Source organism: Artibeus jamaicensis, unplaced genomic scaffold (genome assembly GCF_021234435.1).
Source record: "Artibeus jamaicensis isolate MK-2021 breed Jamaican fruit bat unplaced genomic scaffold, CSHL_Jam_final contig_793, whole genome shotgun sequence".
NCBI classification, from domain to species: domain Eukaryota; kingdom Metazoa; phylum Chordata; class Mammalia; order Chiroptera; family Phyllostomidae; genus Artibeus; species Artibeus jamaicensis.
In genome coordinates, this window is record NW_026521975.1 from 4,524,430 (window position 1) to 4,548,405 (window position 23,976).

A 23,976-nucleotide genomic window follows, 5' to 3' on the forward strand; every position below is an offset into this window, starting at 1 on the left:
TAAGTGCACAGGTACTCAGATAAAATTGAGTAAGCACACAACTTATTCATGTGAATGGCTTTCATGTTCTACATGACAGAAAATACAGAAAAGGAGACTGAGAAATATAAGACAATTATTCTTTACCCATCAAGGTTAAGCTATTGCAGTCCATAAAATCCCACACACACTTGTTATCTCACTGAATAACTCTGAGTAAATTTAATAAACCTGAGCCTGAAAAATACCAGTTTTATCTAATTTATATCACTTTAGATTGGGGGATTATATATAGACTTCGTAAGAGTTCTCCTGCTTTTAAAAAATGTTTAAAAACCACTGTTCTAAGTTCTAATTAAGTCTTGGTACTCCTGGTTCATAGGTTCTCAGAGAAGCAGAAATGGTAGTAAGTCTTAAGTTCTTGATGCCTGCTGAGTTGTAAGTTCCTGCTATGCCTATTCTCTAAACCAGTGGTCCCCAACCTTTCTGGCACCAGGGACCAGCTCTGTGGAAAACAATTGTTCCACGGACCAGGGGTGGGGGCGTGGTTTCAGGATCACTGAAGCGCATTACATTCAAGCTCACCTCCTGCTGTGAGGCCCAGTTCCTAACAGGCCAGAGACAGATGCCAGTCAGTGGCCAGTGGCCTTACGGGTGGCGGGGTAAGGGGGGTGAGGGAAAGATGGTTTCCCTGACCTAAACCATCTTTCCAGGCTCATCTCCTGCTAGTCTCCTCCCCACAAATCTGACAACCCTCAAAATACAACATACCAAACTCTACAGTACTAATGGCAAATAAAGTTGGAAAAAATTTTCAGAGTTACCAGGTACTTTGCATATATGAAAATTCTATCCTATCTCAATGCCATCTTTCATTAATTTTCCTAAGTTCCCGACCAATCTAAGCTTTTCCACTTGCATAGCAATTTTTGAAGAAAATTCTATTCTTGTGATATTTCAGAGATGGTGGCTCTGCACACACAAATGGCAGAGTTCAAAAACATTTCTTGAGAAGATTAACAAAAAAGAAACTCCATATAACAAAAGCAGTGGCTAAGAGTCTAAGGTGGACAAACGTAAGTATCCAAGTGAGGTAACTAATGATAGTAATTTAAACTGTCCTGAGAAATCAGTGCACACTGCTACCAAAATAGTTTGGTTTAAGAAAACATAACGAAGTGCTAGTTGGTTTAAAAACACAAAGTAACAAACAAAAACCCCTGCCCTATACTCTAGCCCCTCCAAGGGAACTCCATCGACTTCCCCACAATCAGCATTTAACGGTAAGGCCTGTTCCAGCAGGACCCTGTCCCAGCAGAACCCTGCTCCATGCCTAACAGATTTTCTTCACATCTATTCAGTTTTTACCTAACTCACACTGTTACTTTTTTAATTAAATTACTTTTTGAAAGTCTACTGACTGGGTGAGAACATTTCTATATTATGCTATTAAACCCATTAAAACAAAACTGAGGAAAGAAGTTTTATAGATTCCCAACTGTCTGTTTTAAAAATGATTTTAAAAATCCTACCCATCCTTTAAAACCCATCTCAAATACTTCCTTTTCCATAAACCTTTCTTTCCTAGATATCCTCATTCCAAACTGATAAAAATCTCGAATTCCTTCACATTTTCTGACATTTTGATCTTTTTTTCTCTTAAAGGGGATAGATGTCAGAATCACTTGTGAAGTTCTTAAAACTACAAAGGCCAATGCTCCAAATGGGGAGTTTCCGTTTTATTAGGTCTTAGAGGAGGATGGGGAGCTGGAGTGTCAAAGCACCACAGGTGATTCCCATCTGTAATCACATCCGAAGGCTTTCCTGCCGCGAGCAGGCAGTGAGCAAGGTTCCAGGAATTCAAGAAACAGTCTAGTCCTGACCTTACAAAGTTCACACACCACCAAAAAGCCCACTAAAGTGCTTAAATTTTTTCTCTAGGTTTCCATGTGTGATCATAATAATGGATGAAATGATAAAAATGCCTCTAGAAACATTTAACTGTAGTAGAAGAAATAAATATGTATAAAACATACAGATGAAATTTTTAAAAAATATTATAATACTCAAAGCACTACAAAAGCACTGATGGGAGAGATTAATTCTAAAAAAGGATATGTATTTTATAATAGAGTAGTTCCTCTATGAGATAAAGTAAAAGGCACTAGACTCATTTAATAAGAAAGCTGGTAGTCTTTTATTATTTTAATTACTTTAACCTTCAATTATTTTAATTCTAAAAATATTTACTGAGCATCTAGACATGGTTCTGCCACAAGGGAGGTTATATCCCAATGGGAGTGAGGAGGACCACTGATCCTAATTTAAACAAAACCTCAAATTGTAATAAATTCCCAAAGGAAATAAACAGGATAACATGATGAAAACTAATGGTAAAAAAATTTCCTTTACAGTGGTGAAAGACCTTTCTTTGTGACATTTCAGCTGGCAGGTAAAAGATGGAAAGGAGTCAGCCAAAAAAAAAAAAAAAAGAACAGGTGGGACAATATAGGTAAAAAGCATGAGCCAGAAAGCAGCCTGACATACTTGAGGAAGACCAGTACGGCAGGGACTGAACACACAATGTGAAGAGTGAACGGGTGAGACTGGAGAGATATACCAGACACAGATCAAGGGGCTCGGATTTTATTCCAATGACAATTGGAAAGCCATGATCTGATTTATATTTAAGATTGTTTTTGCTTTTATATGAAAAATGTACTGCGGGGGTAGACCAATTAGGCTGTTAAGAATACACAAAAGAGGCAATGACTGGTTCTAAAATGGAGGTTGCATATTCTAAAGATATAATGAAAGGTTGAATTGACAAGACTACTCATACATTAGCTGTAGAGAGTATAAAGGAAAGAGAACAAAGATGTCTCATTTCTTGCTCAAACACCTTCCAGAGAGCGATGATAGGTTTACTCAAGTTGGAAGCCCAGACAAGAAAAAAATCTTAACTCAGCAAATGGAAGGCAGAATAATAATAGTAATTACCAAATTCTAAAATGAACTTGATACAGAGATCTGATCAGATCACTGGGAGGGTGTAGGGACAAGGCCGTAAGAGGAAGTTGTCCAAAGCAATGGTAAACAGCCTAGCATGGGATTGGCTGAGAAGCTGAATACTTCAGAGAGCATGGAATTATAGGCAAGAAGATCTGAAATAAAAGCAGCTCTCCTCCTTGAGAAAGCCTGGATGATCATGCTACAGCTGTCTGCATTTCCCAAAGGGCCATATTTTGCTCGCAGCCTAGGATCAGGCTGGCCTGGCAGAGGGTGGCAGGGTTATCTTTCTTTAGCTGTTCTAGAAGGGATGGGCCCTGAGACAGAAACCTGCCATTATTCTTCCAAAACTGTGTAGCTTTTGTTTCTTATGCTGTTTTCGTCTGTACACAAACCTGAATGCAAATAAGAGAATTAAAAACTAGTAAGGGGCATGATAGAACTCAGGTGTTAGAGTTTAGCCTTAATTGATAGGCTTCAGTGGCTAATGCATGTGGAAAGCTGTTATTCCAAAATTGTAAAGCTTTTGAAAAAAAGGCTCCTTTTCTTTATCACCTAACATTTACTTCTGGAATTTTGCCGAGAGAGTGGCGGTGGGCAGCATGACCCCAACTGCTGTTCAGTAACAAACTGAGGTACCTAGGGAAGTCAGGATATATTCTTCTAAGGTAATTAGGAGATTTTCATATGATTTAGTTAGCTCAAGAGGGAACTGAAGCTGGGAAAGGAATTCAGCAATTGAGAATCCTTGCTGCCTATAATTGTTTAAAAACATATATAAATTATACATCTGCACGCACACATATGATAGCTCCATGATAATGAAATACTCCAAAAGTAAAAACTGTCTGACAATATGTTAACATTTTCTTTTACTTACAAATATATGGAATTGAAAGTATCTAAAACAAGTAGAAGTCCAGCTCTACCTCATTGTAACAAGACTAGCTCTTCCCCTCTGCCCCAAGCCTCCTAAAGGTCTGGTTCTTAACCAGAAATGGACATCAGAATTATCATAAAGGCTTTCAAAAAAAAACAGATATCTGCAAAAGTGGAGGGAAAAGGAAAGATCTGGGTAAGGGGAATGGCAGATTTAAGGTGGGCCCTGGTAGGGAACTGTGTACATCTTAAAAGCACCCTGGGAAATGTTGATTGCACATCCTTGGCTAACCTTTAAAAGATCTTTAAAGCTAATTTTCACATAATGTTAATTAGTGGCTTCTTCTAGTATTCATGGTTGAAGTCATGAGATAAATCTATTATAGTCAGAAATATTTCATGAGTGTAAATAAGTGCACTTGGCTTACTGTATATTAGAGTTAAAAGTCAAAATTGTTGAAGTGGCAAAATAAAAGGATTACTTTACACAATTACATTTAAAAGAGACCTTCCTTTTTTGGAGAGGATTGGGGGTAGTCATGTTTCCCTGAGATTTCAGTTTAAATATAGTATTACTTTATGATAAAACCAAGTCTAAACATGTGCCTAAAAGTTTCTCCAAGCAATTTCCCCATGGGATACTAAGGTTATTTCTTACGAATATAAGCACTTACTAAATTAACCCAGAAGTTAAGTACTGGGTTGGCCAAAAAGCCCTTTACGTTTTTTTTTTTTTTTTTTTTCCCCAAAAAGACACATTTTTCATTTTCACCACTAACTGTATTGATTTGGATAGTTGAGTATGTCAGCCATCTCCTGCTATTGGCTTCTAGTGGGTAGAGGCCAGGGGTGCTGCTAAATATCTCCCAGTGCATGGACAGCCCCACAGTGAAGAATTATACAGCCCAAACTCTAATAGTATCAAGAAACTTTGCAAACTACTTTCAATACTTTCCATCAGTCATTGCATCTTCTCCATACACTGCACAAATCTTCTTTTTGTTTCAGTTGCATTTTTATCTTTCTTGAAATAATAAAGCACAATATGCCAAAAATGTTACATACTTTCTTCCACCTTCAGTATTAAAATGGCTGCACAAAATTTCACCAATTTGGATAATTTCTGAATACATGCATCATGATATGACACCTTTCATAATACAATTTACCAAAACTGTTTCAAATGAAGTTAAAGACAACTAAGAGCCATCCTACTGAAGAAACTAAAATTTTTTGGTCAACTCAATATGAGAAACAAAACCCCTCAACAGTAATAAATTTTTCAAAATTTAAAAGCATCGGAGATGCATTAATATTTATTTCACCAAGTCCTTTTATTTAATGCAACAAAACTAAAATTTTCTCTGGAAATAAACTACTTTTCATTAGATAAATATTTTAAATAACAAACAAATCTATTCTTCTTATAGAAATAATGATGAAAAACTCAGAGCTGCCCTGGCTGGTGTGGCTCAGTGGATTGAGTGCTGAACTGCAAACCAAACGAACGGTAATGGTTTGATTCCCGGTCAGAGCACAGGCCTGGGTTACAGGCCGGGTTTCCAGTAGGGGGCACTCGAGAAGCAACCACACACTGATGTTTCTCTCCCTCTCTTCCCCCCCTCCAGTACTTTTAAAATCTTTTAAAAAAAGAAAGAAAAACTTAGAGCTCTCTCATCAGGAAAATAAATTAGACTCTAACCCTAATTTTTGCCAGTGACACCATGAAAACCAACTGTACCTCTCCTCTGATGTTATGACATCCTGAGATAGTGCTAAATCTTCCTCACACACAAAATTAGTTCATAGCATAAAAATGCACGCAAACCACACAATATACTTTTCCTCCAAAATAAAGAAGTCACAACTCCAAAAATATAATTGTCATAATCTCCAAAATATTAAGAAACAATGCAATTGAGTAAATCACAAAATCCCTGCTTCTCTATAGGATACTAAAATGCAGAAATAAAGTTTTAAATATTGTGTTTACTAATAAGATGAATAAATGGAATATAAGTAATTAACATGCAAGACTCTAGAGAACTATATATCAAATGAGAAAAAACCTCTATACTATTTACAGTGTTTTTATAGTCATACTGTTTTAAGATTTATTTTCATCATTAATTTAAGAAAAAACATATGAACTTATAAATAGAATTTCTCTCATTGCTTTTATTTAAGAATGACTAAAAGCAACCATCCAAAGCTACTATTATTCTTTCAATTATATCATTACACTTGTTTTCAGCTGAAATTCCTGAATTAAAATGCTCATTTTCCAGTTTAACAGTATGCATGCTAGACATGTGTTAATCTACTCAAGGGAAAAAAAAAAAGGTAAGAAAATCTTGTTCTAATCTGTAAGTTCAGGTAAAAGTTTTGAACTAAGCCTAAGCTAAGAATTTATTCTGTAAAAATAATAGGAAATATATACACTCAGAAACCATTATTTAATAGAAGCACAATTTCACTACAGATCTCACCTATAAAGTTAAATTTATTACCTAAATACTAATTCTGATTTTTAATACATATATATTTAAACCTGTGGACATTATTTGTTTTTATGCCTACAGAAATTAAATTTTCAATGAAATATGCACTACATAGATTTTTCTTAACTGGAGCTTCACATTCCACATGGAAATATTTCCTATGTAGCGGGGAACAGAATCAAATCATCAGCTACCATTGAAACAATGCTTTCTGTATAATCCCAAAACACATTTTGCTATTCATGAAGTCCTCAAAATCTAGATTCATGGAAAAACCAAACCTTAGATTCAAAAACCCTCCAGTATTTGTGGTATACCTCATTCTTCTCCTATTTTGCCATCATTCAATTTCTACCTTAAAGCTCCTAATATAGTGATGAGTGGAAGAAACTTGAATCTTGTTTTTAAAGCCTCCACCAAGAAAGAACTGAACTAAAAATTGTATGACTAGGACAAAGATATCAACAATAAAGTAATCTTTTTCATTTTTTAAGAAATATAAAGAACTAGCATTATTTTTACTTTTCAGAAAATATGAAAAGGCATGATGTTTTAATTACTGAATTACAGTAACATTTCAATTATAAAATTATATTTGATTAAAAGTATATTTTTTCTTCATTACATTACACAATAAAAATGACAAATTTCAATATGTTCCAAAAAGCTTTATATATTTACTTTATTCTTTACATAGAAATTCTTCACAAGAATTTCAGCAACTGATTTATATAATTATACTTCACTTTGGATGAATATCTATCTGTGATAAAGTATTTTGACTACCTGGATATTAGAAATACTGTGGGCATTAACAAAACTGTTAAGAACCCTAAAGCTCCCTCAAAATTTATTGAATTTCATCAACCAAATTTAGGCAAATAACTGTGAGTTCATATTATGAATGTAAACTAAGTTTTATCAACCACATGCTCTTAATATAATATTTTATGGGGACCACATCCTGCACAATTATTCTGATTTCCATGTCTACAGAGAGTAGCTTTCCCTTTAACCTAACTTCAGCCTTACTCTCACAATAGCCTCATTTCCCTATGAGTTTTCAGTAAATAAGTCAAAAAGCATTATTAGAATATGGACTCTGCATATAATACAGTGTCTAAACCTCTGAAATGTAAGAAACATAAGTTGTCCAAATTAAAAAAAAACAACACTTTTAGGGTTTGACTTATAATTTTAAGAACTATACTCTCTGGCCTATGTAAGTAGGTAACTTACTTTGATCACTATAATATATGAAGAAACAGAACACTGACCTGCTTGCCCCCAACTTGACCAAATAATCCAGCCTCTGCAACGGATGGCAACCTTTTAAGTCATTAACACTTAGGTTATTTAAAACTAAAGGTCAAAACAAAATGGGAAGAGGATAGGTGTTAGCTTCCAAACTCTTTTGGATTGATTGAAAGAACCATTTTCTTTTCTCAAATGATGGTGAATGTTTGTGAGCAAATGGGATCCTTCATTCACAGTGATAAATAATGTTGTATTCTTTATAAACCAGAAACTTACTCTAAGATAAGTGTGCCTGATTATAAAAAATTATAGCTATTCACAAAAATTATGTAAGATTAATATCAGTTAACACTGTAATTTTAACTTTGGATTTCTACATAAAAATTTTTAAATATATGCATTAAAATGTAATGTGCAAATAAGATATTTAATTACTAGTTCTAGAACCATGGGGTTATATATTTTAAACAACCAAGGTATTTATGATATTCATTTTTCAGGTATTCTGAAAATTTTGTTAGATCTATTACAATAATTAATTTATATTATTTTTACCCCATTAACATTATTAAGGTAGGAGAAATCCCTGTTGCTCAGTTTTATTAAAACTGTATTTGTGATCTTGACTTGAGCTCTAGCAACCCCTATAATTCAGTGGTTCCTTGTCTGATAAACTTCATTCATCTAGAACACAGACAGGAACCAAAAGACTGAAACTAGCCTCAGCCAAAGGTAACTTAAAGCCCATTTACCTATTCACAGGCGATGATTCAAGTCCATGACTCAGTCTTTTTCTTATTTTTTTAAAAAAGGTATTAAAAATGTATTTGTGTTCTTGACCCTTAAGCAGATTAGGAAAAGAAGAAAGGGGATATAAGAAAAAAGGAGAAAAAACAGCATAGAGCACCTAATAGAGCAGTGATCCTTAAAATGGCATCCCAAGAGAAATAACTTTATCAGCGTCATTTCACATTCAGAGAGCAAGAGAACGGCCTTACCCTCAAGGAGTTATAATCTAAAATACTGGTGCAGGAAGACAATGAAAAGGGTAAAGATTCTAAGTAATTACAAATTGCTCTAGGAATTCTTATACCTAAAGGATATCATTTGTATTCTAATCCAATACAATCACTAAGGTAAATAAAGCTGAGCACAAGTCATCAACAAATTATATTTGTCTGAAGCAACAGAAGACTGCAAATTTTGGAAATCTGTCTTTGAAAAATTGTTGAAAATGTAAAGTTTAACAAAGCCATAAAGTTTCTGATATCCAAAAATGTCAGGTATGCTGGAAAGCTTCATTTCTTATGATGCTGGTAAATCAATTACTGCAGCTGCAGACACAAAAGATGCAAATAGGATAATGCCCAAATATGTATATACAGGATTCAACTGTTAAAATTTTCCATCCCAAAAAGCCTGGGAAATGTATTCAAGCTGCTTAAAAAAACAAAAGTCCAGATTTCGGTAGACAGTTCCCACTGGAGGAGCTTCCAATTTCCAGACTTGTCTATAACAATTTCCCACTGATGCTCCTCCAGGCTTTCCCCCTTCCAGGTGACTGGAGAGATACCTAGAAGCCACCTGACCTGGGTTCCAAACTGACTTATGTGGAGGAGCACATCCCAGACAACTGAACACCTGCCTTCACTGTTACAAAGCAAAAAAATAAATTTCTGTCCTGTGAAGACATTACATTTTGAATCTATTTGTTTCAAAAGCACAGACGGTGGGCAATAAGATTACTGTCCATAGTAATTATGACTTAGACAGCAGTTTGGTGATTATAATTGTATTAATATCCTACTGTTTTCTAAAAGGTATAAAGCCCCCCCAAAGCAACTTCTAATTACTACTTACAATTTATAGAAATACCAGCCTAGAACCTGGATAACCACATCTAAAATTTGGGAAGATATTTATAAAATCATAAGAAAACATCTCACTTCATACACATCAACATGGAAGATATTCCTGACTTAAAAAAATCCAGAACTAAACATATAACTATCATATAAACATGCAGTCCACATTTTGAGTATTCATGGTAGATTTTACAGGTCTGTGTGCACTAAAAGTTTTAAAAGGGATGCATCTCTTAATTCCTCTCCTTTTACTAAAACCTTTCCCACGTGCCCTACTCAGGGTAACTGCACATCTGAAAAGCAAAAAGAGTAAGGGGGGAAAAAAAGCCCTGGCTAGTGTAGTTGAGTAGACTGAGCATGGGCTGCAAACCAAAGGGTCACCAGTTTGATTCCCAGTCAGGGCACATGCCTGGGTTGAAGGCCAGGTACCCAGTGGGGGCCACGTGAGAGTCAACCACACAGTGACATTTCTCTCCCTCTCTTTTCTTCCTTCCTTCCCCTCTCTCTAAAAATAAGTAAATAAAATCTTCATAAAAAAAACCCAGTAAGAATAAAAATGGTTAGTCAAGTTGAGAAGAATCAAATAATTCAAGAAACAGAAAAGGCTGCCCACCAGTGAATTTCTTCCTACAGAATTAAAGGACTGCTCCTAACTAGACATGTTACACACAGCACAGTCATTTAATTCACATAAACACTCTCTCGCTCTCCACTGAGTAGCTACAATGTTCCTGGGTGCCACTGAGCCAAATGGTTCAAGAAAACCTGGAGCTCTCAACCTATTTGATTGAAAGGAAAGAAAACGACTGACTTCTAAATCTCCACATCCAGCTAAGAATCAGGAATGTGCTCTCTCTGCCTTTCAGCTCACCCAAAACCACTACAACACTCTAAGTTACCCAGACTCTAATCTTATACTACAGAAACAAAACTCCCCTCATCTCCACCTAGGATGCAAAGGAGCCTTGGTGGGATTTCCTACTTACACAGACTATGTCAAGGAAGTCCATATGCCTTTGAAAGTCCTTTTAAAGTCTAGTACAAAAATCAAACTCTTCTCTCCTTTTTGCTAATTCTCATCACTGTCTTCATCTGTCTCCTTTTAGTGTACCTATCTGCTATAGATCACTGTATCACAAAACAAGAGAATTTTAGATTAGAAAGACTTTTAAAATCCTCTATATTATAGAAACAAGGATGCTAAAACATAGGGACAAAAGGGAGTGTCAAAAGTCATGCAGCTACTTTGGTGCAAAGACTGGCCCCATATTCTGAAGACAATAGAGTACAATGAAAGTGGCTCAAATGCAGCAGGAGACCTTGCTGCAGGAGTAGACCACTGAACCTATAGTCCAAGGGAGCTCTACCCACTCCCATGAAGCCCCTACCCTTTAATTAAGGGACAAGTTAGCCAACATATGAGATTTAAACAGGAAGTCCACACCAGGAACTCTCAATCCTAACAGGACCCATTAACCAGGGATTACCAACCAGTAGAACAGTATCTACTGAGAGCTATTTAAGCCTTACCTGACAGGTCTCCAAGCCAGCTGCAGCAGACACATCCCCCTCTGTGCCATTAACGTCTCGCCTCAGTTTCCTGAAATTCCCAACTGGGAAGGGAATACAGCCAGCAGGCACTCCTAAACCACAAACCACTTACAGTTCTACAGTTCTCCTGTTAGTAACCTTTCCTGGGACATCAACATCTGTACCCATATACATGCATACACACAGCAACCCCCAACCTAGGACGAGCTTGACATTAGGACAGTGAAAAAATCCTCTACACAAAAATGTGGGGACTCCTGATCTTAATTATAATTTTTATTTTATTTTTTTAATGTAGAAAGTAATCCCCAATTAGAAAACCTGGAAAGGTTTGAGTGACTCTGCTGAATATACCTGAAAAACAAAGTAGTTACAAAAAAATGGAAATATGCAACTTAAACATAATACTTACAAATACTTTAACTAGTTTTAATGTTTTAGCACCTCAAAACACACATGACTCTAGTTCTAATGCAATTAACTTTCAACAGGCATATTTCTGTTCCTCATATTTATATTCATCTATATGCTCTCGAACATTTGCATTTTCTAGAAGTTCATCAAAGATATTTACTGATTAAAATTCACTATAAAGAGATACCCATCAGTTAAAAACGTTTTTCCATGACAGAAATAAAACTTAGTAAAATGAGTAAACATTTACTAGGCACCATCAATATGGCTAAATTTGTGCAAGGTCAGAAATGACAAGATCCCTTCTTCTTAAGGAATTTGTAATATGCTTGGGAAATCTAGACTGGTATTTAAAACAATGAGAAGGACATTTTAATGCTGAACTACCTCTACTGACATTAAGTATAAAAAATAATTCAGTAAAATCAGTTGAAACTGAATCTCAGAAAACTCATGATAGAATTACTTGACAGTCCCACAGAATCCAGCAGATTTGAAAAATAATTACAAGGAAAATCTGCTTAGAGTTACATCCTATAAAACATGACAATGTTTAAGAATTATGTAACTGTTTCATAATATTTATTTTCAATTATCCTACTTGGTAAAACATAATCTAAAATGACAGCTTATGAATTGTTATGCTTTTAGTGATGTTAACGTAGAGCCTAATCTAATATACACAGTGAAATTTTAAATATGAGCTTAGATATTCACCATCTGCAAGACTTAGCAAAGTTTCCTGTTTTCCTAGTGGTATATACACTCCTTTGTTAGATATCAGGGTAGTATTACAATGAGGTAGATCTGTGGATTCAATTCTATCTAGCCATTATGACTTACAACAGTTCAAGATTTTAACCTATATTATGGTTTATTAATTTTAACAATATTTTCCCAGTTTGCCTTCTCTTGTTTTTTAGTCATACGAGTTATACAGATACACACATACATGATTAGCCTAAAAAATAACTGAAAGCCCTGGCTGGTGTAGCTCAGTGGATTGAGCACAGGCCTGTGAAGCAGAAGCAAAGGGTCGCTGGTCCGATTCCCAGTCAGGGCACATGCCTGGGTTGCAGGCCAAATACCCAGTGGGGGCCACATAAGAGTCAACCACACACTGATGTTTCTCTCCCACTCTTTCTCCTTCCCTTTCCCTCTCTCTAAAAAGAAATAAGTAAAATATTTAAAAAATAACTGAAAGGACGATCATGTAAAAAAGATTTTTATTTATTCCATTCAATACAAAAGGAAAGAACTAGGACTAGTGGATAAAAGACAAGACAGAAATTAGTTCAGGTAAGATATAATTTTCTTCTCTATTCAGACTGTACAAATGCACACTGGGCTGCCTTGGTTAATGAACTCCTTATTGCTTCTATAAATGACAAAGCAAAAGCTAGATGATACTCTGTCAGGAATGCCAACTCTAAACTGGTACAAGGCTGAACTCTGTAAACCCCAAAGGTTTCACCTAGATCAATGACCAATATCAGATTATCACATAAGTCAACTATTCTGCAACTGAATGAACTAAGCCTCTATTTTATCCATCTATGATATGAAATGTCACACAGAGAATGAAATCACAAAACTTTACTTTTTAGCATTGAACTTTAAAAGTAAAAGGCATCTCCTTATCCAAACCTTTCAACCATGTAAGAATAAATATTTTAGCCCTGGCTGGTGTGACTCAGTGGGTTGAGTGCTAGCCTGTTAACCAAAGGGCAGTCAATCTGATCCCCAGTCAGGGCACACGCCTGGGCTACAGGGCCAGATCCCCAGTAGGGGGCACACAAGAGGCAATCACACACTGATGTTTCTCTACCTCTCTTTATCCCTCTCCCCCTCTCTTTAAAAATAAATACAATATTTTTAAAAATAAAAGAGAATAAATATTTTAAATGTATATTATACAGAGTCCAGTAGAAGTAAGGCTTGCTTGAGTATGCTGGCTAGGGTACGTGAATGTCTCACACGAGATGGACAGAAATTTGAACATTTCACCTAAAATGTCATATGGTGTGCTTAAGTGTGATATTGTTATGTTAAGAATTATAAACTTGTTCTTTTATAATAAAAAGGGGGCATTATTTGTGCCAGACCCTGCATATAGGTTAATACTTTAATATTTTTGAAAAAGAATGATGGATAAATATTAATTTCCCCTTTTCCCCCCACATCTTGACCAAGCCAAAAAATACATCAAAGAATATTAGCCAGCCCTGGCTGGTATGGCTCAACTGGCTGGACATCATCCCACAAAGTGAAAGGTTGCAGTTCATTCCTAGTCAGGGTACATGCCCGGGTTGCAGGTTCAGCCCTGCAAGTTGGGGAGCCTACAAGAGGCAACCCAGTGATGTTTCTCTCTCACATAAATGTTTTTCTCCCTCTTTCTCCATCCCTCCCCCTCTCTCTAAAACTAAACTAAAATCTTTGGCAAAAAAGAATATCTGCCAATTTTACCCATCAATTTGGTACCCTCAAGAACACATGAGTGACTACTTCAAAAACTGCATCAAAAAATATAATAAATGAATATAATTATTTAATAACAGTAAGTTTAGTATAAATATTTCCCCCAAATCAATAAAATATAAATTTATAATAAAATATACCAAATGGTAAAAAAATCTGCACCATCCTCATGTTGAAAGAATATTTGAAAATACTGTAAGTCACTTATGGCTCTTTCATTTGTGACTCAATGGCGGCATTTTTCAAGTGCAAGAACTCCCCTCTGTCTCTCCCAAGTGTCCTCACACAACTGAGCAGAACAAGAGATACTGAATTCCTGAGTCAGAAGTGCACATGAAATAACCAGATGATATATCATAACATCATCTAAAAATATATGCTCCTGTTGCTGCCTCTCTCAAGCACTTTCAAACAGACTGAGGCTAATACTGAGGTAATTAAAGCACACCAAGTTAGCTGTAACTCTACTACCAAATCTGAACACTCTTAGGAAACTTTGTGATTAAGAAAAATATTTGGCAATTATTTCTCAAGATAAAAATTATTTTTCTTAGCATAAAAAAATTAAAGCATAAACCATCATTTCATATACTTAGTACAGTTATATTTTCATTTCTAAAGACCTATTCGAAATCTGTTTGCCTAAAGCAAAAGCTATTAAAAATATTACACACACACACACACACACACACTCCTTTAGACTACACGCTCTGGAAATAAAATGAATTTTTCTAAGACTGTGTTAAACCAGTGATTCTTAACTTTCGATGAATCTCAGGATAATACAAGCTGTAACTGGGGGGAAGGGCATATTTACAAATTTAGGTGTTTTCAAAGACAATGAAGCCCAAGTTAAGTGCCATTCCCCGTACTCATATAACAACCACCTTCATAGAAGATTCTTAGAAACTTTGCTCTTGTTCTTAGGTTGAGTGCATAAACAAGTAAATCCTTGATTTCTTAAATGAAAATAGAATAAAATAATTGTGAACACGATTCAATGGAAACATGCTGCATATTTTTAACACTTTTAAGTACCTTTAAACCTAATTGGCTATAAATTCAAAATAACTTGTATATAAAGTTTTACTTGTTGCATTAAGACTTTTTAAAAAACACAAATCATGTTTTAAAGATAATCAAAACAAGATTAAAAAAAGAAGACTTGATTCACTCAAGATCTACTTTGTTCCTGGAAGTATGCTTTGTTACAATTTGAGGAAATTCAAAATCTTAGTATACTCAACTCTACTCAAGTATTTTTACATTTTAGTCAAGAGATATAATTTCAGTATGTATTTCTTCATACATAATAAAAATGACATTACTCTAGTTTACATTTGAATGCCAAAATATTTAAGGCTTTATACTTTTCTAAAGAAAAACAGTAGTTAGTTGCACACGTTTGTGAAGGTAACAATATGAAATAGAAATTGGAGAAATGAAAATGAAACTTCATAACTGAAAATTATGAATAGGTTTATAAATACAGAAGACAAGAAGCAGTGACAATAAATTATATCATCACTAAGGCAAACTTTATGACCATTTTTACTCTACAACCTTAAAGGAGAATGTCAAGAACTCTTCCTAGGCCTTGAAAAAAAATATCACTTGTGGGTAAGAAGTAAATGATGATATTGAAGGGATAAATGGTTTTTTGAAAATAAGTCAGACTTAATTTTTTCTTTGCTCATTTCCAGAGAGTATTAAGACATTAACTAAAACAAGAAAATATGGGGAAATAATAAATGCAAAACTATTCATCTATTTTTGGAAACTATTTTAGCTTTGTTGATTGTCATTTAAAATGAAGAATTATTTTTAAATGACATGTATAAAAAATTTAGGCATGTATTTATATAATATACTGACCCACTTCCAATGGTTCTTGACAAGAATTACTCTCATCAATAAGAGAAGGACCAATTTAACATTATGTAGAAGAGTAAATAGTTTCTCATGTAATTTAATTTTTTAATTAATTAATTTCACCCCAAATTTAGATTATAATACCCAACTGGGGCCAATAAAACACTTACTTACACACAAGTTACTACCTACTGAAAAGCTTAAATACCCCAGCATTGATGGATTTCTTAACTAAACGTTTTCAAGGTCTAAAATTCCCTTTGATATTTTTAATGCCTCCAATATTTAAAAAGCCTATTTTTTTAAAATAGCAAGCTTGAACTAGTCTGATCAACGATGTGAACAAAATATTTATTTTTGAAACAAAGGAAGATGTGTTATTATGCCAAAATATACTGGTACTTAATTACAAAAGCAAAGGTTTCTATTGGTATATGGATACCACTGTTGAGTGCTTTATAAAAACTTCTCAGAAGTCTGGACAATCTCTAAGAAATTTTAGAAGTATAGGTGACATGCAAATTATGCTCATGTACACAATGTGAACACACCTCAATGGGAGAAAAAGCACAGTAGCACATTACTTACAAGTAAAACTTTTAGGCTACCAGGGATATTCAATTCTGACACTGCTCTCTAGGGGAGAAGGGAAAATGTTTACCAATTTAACTAAACCTGAAAAGAGCCAAAGTTGAAGAAAAGGTAAGAGGACATGTGAAAGGAAAGGGGTTGAAGGGTAGGAGGAAATGAGTGGAGAGGAAAAGTGAGAGAGAAAGGTAGGGGAAGGAAGTATTGATAAACCTGTGGCAACACAAAGTTATTTAGTCTCTGAGTACACCTGATACTTTACATGGTAAACTGAATGTTCTATTCCATTAAGTCATCATTAACTTCTCTCATTCTTCCCCAAAAGGTCCTCAATTCTGTACCAGTACCAAAACCAATGATTTTTTTACTAATTTGATTAAGCCCTGAAGACAGTGCTAGTTCCAGGCTGACCTAGTTGGTATTTTGGCTTCATTTAATATACATACAAAATCTGTGTGGAGAGCTCACGTATTTCACAGACACAAGATAACCTGCTCAGCACTTAAGATAAACTCAATAGTTTTGCATACTTCACTTTTCTGATTAAAGCACAGACTAACTAGAGATGGCTGATGTTAATTACCTAAAAATTGTTTCATATTTCTATATTATAATAAATGTTTATGTCATGGATTAAAATGTAAAAGTTGCATGAATTTTTAAGATAAAAAAGAGAGGTTTAAAAAAAAGTTCTCGAAGGGTCACTATGAACCATTCCTCAGGACCCCTGGGGTCTAAGGACATTTGTTCAAATTCTTCTGTCATTATACGTAAACCTAGAAGAAAATGATTGAGGAATATTGTTTTCCCTACCTCAATGACCCCTAATACTTTTATAGTTCCTTCCTACTATTGTTAATAATACTTTATCCAATTAAAAATTATTATTACAGATTTATAATCAAATACCTCAAAGTTAATAAATACATCTAAACATGTGTTTTAAATAATAAAGAATGTTATTTTTTAGAAATTTAGTACAAAAGAACTTTTGAAACACATATATACATCAATATTTTTTTCTTATGCTCTTAGAGAAGTTTCTGAGTGAAGTATTTTTATCACTAACTTCTTAAAAAGGGAAATACTAAACCTAGGTAGATATTTTTCCTGAAGAATAAGTTTCTTCTTCAAATTCATTTCTGTACTTTTTAACACCCTGATACATAATTTTTGTTCATATTTAAACTCTGCTTTCAATTTCTTAACTATGGTACCAAAATCTAGAACATAAAACTCACAATGTGTTCAAATGTGAATCATCCAAGTAGACAATTATCAGTTCTGATAAACTAATACAAATGGTGCTTACAGATTTGTTATCTGGCACTCACTGGAAACAGTTACTCAACTTACCTGGTGCTAATCCAGCAGCAGCAGGACTTCCCATGGATGGGTGAGAGAAAACTTGAGAGAAGGCAGACATATTTGACTGGGACACGTTACTCAGCCTGGAGGTTGATCCTCCTTTAGGAATAAACTCGCTTGCGGTAGGATTTGGTGTCTATTTAAAAATCAAATATAGTAAGTTAACACACTTAAGCCCAAAAAAGACATTGAATCTACGAGGCATAATTCCACAGTGCTTTATTTACTGATTAAATATTTCACTGAAAAAATTTACAGTATTTTTTAGTTTCCATAATTTGGAGTGGTATAATTAAATTTCTTTAGGGAATTTTTTATATCAAATTTGTGAATTTTAGTCATTTCACTTGCAGGGTTTAACCTCAGAAACATGTAAAATTTGCCTTTATTGTCAAATATGCATCATTACCAAACTATCCTAACACATTTTAGAGAACTGGGAGGTTGAGACTACCTCAAAACTGAGCAACAAGTTTCAAAATTAATACTTTTAAACCATTTCTACCAGTATTACGGTAAAAACTGCCTTTATTCCAAAATTAATCACTTCCTTTTATATAAGCAATTAAGACATTTTCTCAATAATATGGTGCCATGTATTTAAGTAACAAAGACCAAAAAAATACTTATAAACAAGGCAAATGTGGGAAAAATCAAGATATACAGATAAAATAAAGGCCCCAATGCCTATAAAGTATCACATGTAACTTATGTTATATTGAAAATATTTTACCATAAGATTACATTTGAAATATTCCTCCACAGTTGTACTATGTCACATTTTATATATGAAAGTGGCATGGTACTTTTGGCTTTAAGAACTAATAGAACATATGAGACTATTTCAAATTCAAAAATGGACTATATTTTTGTCCATGTGAAACGAATGAATATCCTAAATATTTTTCTGAAATGGTGAACATTTTAAATTCTACATGTTTAAGTGTGATAAAGATTCAATAACCATTAACATGAGTGTCATCATTTGAATTCAAATTCTAATAAGGTCAACCAAGGAAATAATTCAGTACGTTCATACTTCAATTCACATTTTATTTATGCATATAAACAAAGTTTAAAGGACTGAATCATGACACAAAGAATTTAATAACTCAGAAGTATTCTAAAACTAATAATCATTAGAAAACCAGAAAATGGATGAATTACTGCACAACCTAAGAAAACTTCCCTACGTCATATGAATGACACTTTGAACTTTCAAGTTAGAGTTCAAAATATACAATTTGGAAGATAAATCAATAGGCTAACCTGATTTTAAATGCTAAAACAAATGATACTTTACCAGTTGCATACCAAGAAAAATGAAAGACAAAGTAATAAAATATAGAAGAAATGTTAATCTGCGCTTAATAGAAATATTCTACATATACCAAAGAGGTTCAACAAATGAACCTCTTTTACTGCCACATCTAAGACACAAAATTCTGTGGGAAGGAAGTAGAGAATCAGTCCTGAGCCAAAGTATATTTTCCAAAGAGAAAAATAAAATGTTCTTCTCTCTCTCATACACACCCAGACACATACACAGTAAACCTTCCAAATTCTCAAATTTTCAAAAACTGTGGCATGTTCTTTAAAAGTATAGTCAGTTCCTTAACTTCTGGAGTAGAAAATAAACCAATGCATTTCACTGAGGTGTAAATCCCTAGCTGTAGGAAACAAATGGCTACTGATGAAATCACTTCTGAACTACATCTGTTTGTACCAGTTAAGTCTAAACCTATCAGAGAAGACAAAGTCAAGATTTTAAAAGCAATCAGGTATCTTGGTGAAAGAGTTCAGAATGCCTATGAAAGATGCCTATGAAAGATTAGGACTTTAGGATTAAAAGATTATTAAGAGATGCCAGATTTAGACAAAGAAAATTATGTACGCATACAAAACATTTTTAGTAGTATGATCCTGAGAAACAAATGCCACCCAGTTTCCATTTCACACATACCCTACTTTTACTGTGAATAGCAGTATATTTGATCTGAGAGCTGAGTTTCTCTATAAAACAAATACATTTAAACTGATCTGAAAGCCTACATTTAAGGCATCGTATAAATGAGAACTGGGAGGTGAAAGTATGTTCTACCTTTGCCAAACAAATTATACATAACATGTCATTCTAACAAAGTATAGAGGACCTCAAAATTTATAACACAAGTCGTTAAAAACATCATAACTAAAAATTTACACACTAAACTGCAACTTCTAGAGATTTCAACAACCACAAATGCAAAGAATCTATTTAACAGTGAATTTTAATTAAGACGTTCAAAAAAGAAATCTAAATCTTCTCTCCCTTAAGTCCTGATTTAAGATGCAAGGCACTTCCCTTGAATGGGTGGTTTAAAAGTCTGTTTTATTCAACCCTGAGTATTTGAGTCAAAGAATTTAAAAAGCAGAAACAAGAATTCTGTAAGATTAAGGTACAACACAAAAAACAAAATCTAGGAATAAGAGAATAGTGCTACTGTTACTAATAGATAATATAAATTAAGTCACATTAGCAAACTATCAGAAATATTTAAGTAATGATCAATTATTATAATACTGAATATTTTTATAATAAAATCAGTTAAAATAACTACAATAAAAAGATGTACTCTTAAAACTGCATTAATATTAATTGTTTTAAAGTATAAATAATGGTTTTCTAAAGTAAAATAGCATAGGCAAACACTTTTAATATGTTAAGAATACTTTTTAAAAATATAAGGCAAAAGTGGTAACTAAACTGATCACATTACAATGAACAAACAGTATACCTACTCATCAGAAAATAAATTTCTCTTAGCTTTAAGGGGTGATGGTTATATCTAGAAGGAAGACTCCAACTTGGGTTACATAAATTATTTGTCTAACTTCAACAACACTAAAGAAAAGAAATTTAAAAAGGGAGAGTGAAAAGAAAATCAAAGTTTTATTATTTCTGCACTATGATTTAGAAGATAATGCCTTTCTAAATATCTAGGTATACTCCTACAACATTAAATTTGTATTTTTAAAGACACAGATAATTGCATTTCTACTATATATTTTTATTCTAATTTCTATTCATATTTTAATCCTAATTTTTATTTATACCTTTAACAGCTATAAATGCACATTCAAAAGAAACTTATGCTTCATCAAGTTAAATAACATTCTCTTTGTGAGAATTTATCAATAAAAATGGAGTTTTCGGTTCTCATATACTTAAATTCATACTGCATCTTTCATGCCAAAACCAACCACTTTTTATACAGTGAGTTCTCCAAACTGACATCCCCAACATTTGAATGGCACCAAACCTGTACTCTAGATAGCAATATACTAAATCCAGAGTCCTGACCTTCAGCTTTAAAAGCACTATTATAATTTTATCATTATATTTTAAATGAATTAATAATTGTTTCAATCCACACATCCTACCCTACCAAAATGGTGCAGTATTTCCTACATACAAATGACTGATAAAGGTCTGTTTACAAACAAAGATGTTTTCTGATGAGGTTTCTTACTCAAGTTTAACACAATTTTATGCTTTCCTAATATAATTTGATTCCATGGAAACTGTTAGTTTTAAAGTGACACAGTATTTAATACTCTGCTGGATCCCACTACAGATGACTTACTATTTAAGACCATGATAAATTAGTCCCCTAAATTAACAAACTAATTTAATTTGTGCAACAAAATTAAAGGTGTGGCTATTAAAATTTTTTTAATTAGGTAGAAAGCACAGAAAGAGGTTTATATGAAGTGAAAACAGAAAAAAATGTTATGTAATACTTCAAGAAGTATGTCAAAAAGGTATGTAAGAAAAAGAGCTGTCTGAAGGTGAATAATTGAGAAGTCACTATATTCCTGAATATTGATCAGGTTTCTTCGTAATCACACAGTAAATTTATAAAACCATAAAGTATCTTCTATGTATGGTACAGCTCCTTATAATGAGCTCCACTTGTTTACCTGTCCTATGGCTTCATAAGTTGTTATTAGTAATCTTTCTACTCTCTAAATGAAACACGACCTAGTGAGTTTTTAACACCTTTATTTAGATGTAAGTAACATAAAACAACATTTTTAGTTTTATGAAATAGCTACTTCAAAGTATTTTTATTCATTATGCTATTACAGTTTTTCCCATTTCTCCCTCTTTATCCCACCTCTGCCCTGCAACCCCCAGGGTCCAGTACCCCCCCTAGTTCATATTCACGGATTGTATATATAATTCCTTTGAGTTCTCTGTTTCCTATGTAATTTTTGACCTCTCCCCATCTATTTTATGCCTTCTAATTGTGCTTCTTCTTCCCTGAACCTTTATCCCCCAATCCTCCCTGCCCCCTCCCCCATTGAAATCCCTCCATATGATGTCCATTTCTCTGATTCTGTTCCTGTTCTAGTTGTTTGCTTACTTTTTGCTTTCATTGTTTTTCTTTTAGGTTCATTTGTTCATAGCTGTGAGTTTGTTGTCATTTTACTGTTCATATTTTTGATCATCTTTTTCTTAGATCAGTACCTTTAACATTTCATATAATAAGGGTTTGATGATGATGATGATGAACTCTTTTAACTTGAATTTATCTGGGAAGTACTTTATCTGCCCTTCATTCTAAATGAAAATTTTGCTGGATGGGGTAATCTTGGATGTAGGTCCTTGCCTTTCATGACTGTGAATACTTCTTTCCAGCCCCTTCTTGCCTGAAAGGTCTCTTTTGAGAAATCAGCTGACAGTCTGATGGGAACTCCTTTGTAGGTAACTGTTTCTTTCCCTCTTGCTGCTTTTAGGATTCTCTGTCTTTAATCTTGGATAACTTGATGATGATGTGCCTTGGTGTGTTCCTCTTTGGGTCCAACTTTTTTGGGACTCTCTGGGCTTCCTGGACTTCCTAGAAGTCTATTTCCTTCACCAGACTGGGGAAATTTCCTTCATTATTTGTTCAAATAAGTTTTCAATTTCTTGCTCTTGTTGTTCTCCTTATGGATATTGGAACATTTCAGGTTATCCCAGAGATTCCTTGGTCTCGCTTCATTTTCTGGATCCTTGTTTCTTCATTCTGTTCCAATTAAATGTTTATTTCTTCCTTTTGTTCCAAATCACTGCTTTGAGTACTGGTTTCCTTCCTGTCACTGTTGGTTCCCTGAATATTTTGCTTTGTTTCATTTTGGATATATTTCATTTGTTCTTTAATTTTTTTGACCAAGCTCAATCAGTTTTGTGAGCATTTTGATTACCAAGGCTTTAAATTCTCCATCAGAGAGGTTAGCTACCTCCTCACCACTCAGCTCTCTTTCTGTAGCTTTGCTCTGTTCTCTCATTTGGGCCATATTTCTTTGTCTTGGTACACTGGTCTGGTTGTATTAGTTGACTGTTTATTTAATTCCTTGGGTGTAGGAGTTCCATGCAGTTTAATTTTCTGGCACTTCTGGTTGTACACTGATTTTAGATCAGTTGTTACCTTCCTTTTGGTTGTGCAAGGAAGTGAAGGGTTTCCACTTATGCCTCCACCTCGGCCGGAACTCTCTGAACTATGAAATACCTACTTTCTACAGAAGATCTTCCTGGAATTGGAGGGTTCACTTCTGCCAAACTGCACATATTTAAAATTATAAATTTTGATAACTCCTGATATAGGCAGGCAATCATGGCAACATTACCTAAATCAAGATAATGCAATATAGCCATCCTGCCCAAAAATGTTTCCATAAGCCTTTTAAATTCCTCCCTCCCATTACTCTCTGCTCTACTATTTTGTTCAACCCAGCTTTCTGTCCCTATAGATTAGTCTGCGTTTTCTAGAATTTAATATAAATGAATCTTACATACATATATACATGATTTTTTAACTTTTTAAAAAAATGATAAGCTGTTTTCCAGAGTTTTACTATTTCAGTATGTCCTCCAGCACTGTACAGAGAACTCAAGTTGCTCTATGTACTCAGGAACATGAGATTTGGTACAACTTTCACATTTAAAAAATTCTATTATGTGTGTAGTGATACCTCACTGTGATTTAATTTTCATTGCCTAAATGACTAATTTGCCATTCTGCATCTTCTTTGGTAAAATGTCTGTTCACATTTTTTGCCAATTTTATTGGCTTTGCTTTCTATTAATAAATTTTGACAGTTCTGGACAGAAATCCTTTTTTCTCCAGGTCTATATATCTTTTCATCCTGTTAACAGTTACCTTTCAAAGAACAAAAATTCTTAAATCTTG

At 34.0% G+C, this 23,976-nt stretch overlaps 1 protein-coding gene across 6 annotated transcripts in view; it reads right to left on the bottom strand.

The window, feature by feature from the left end:
- PAN3 (poly(A) specific ribonuclease subunit PAN3) overlaps positions 1–23,976 on the bottom strand; it is a 139,309-nt gene that overhangs the window by 50,923 nt on the left and 64,410 nt on the right. For all 6 annotated transcript variants that reach the window (XM_037166862.2, XM_037166861.2, XM_037166860.2 and 3 more), the window contains one exon: positions 17,750–17,897. In XM_037166862.2, coding sequence (XP_037022757.2) covers positions 17,750–17,897 — 148 coding nt within the window. The remainder of the gene's footprint in view (positions 1–17,749; positions 17,898–23,976) is intronic.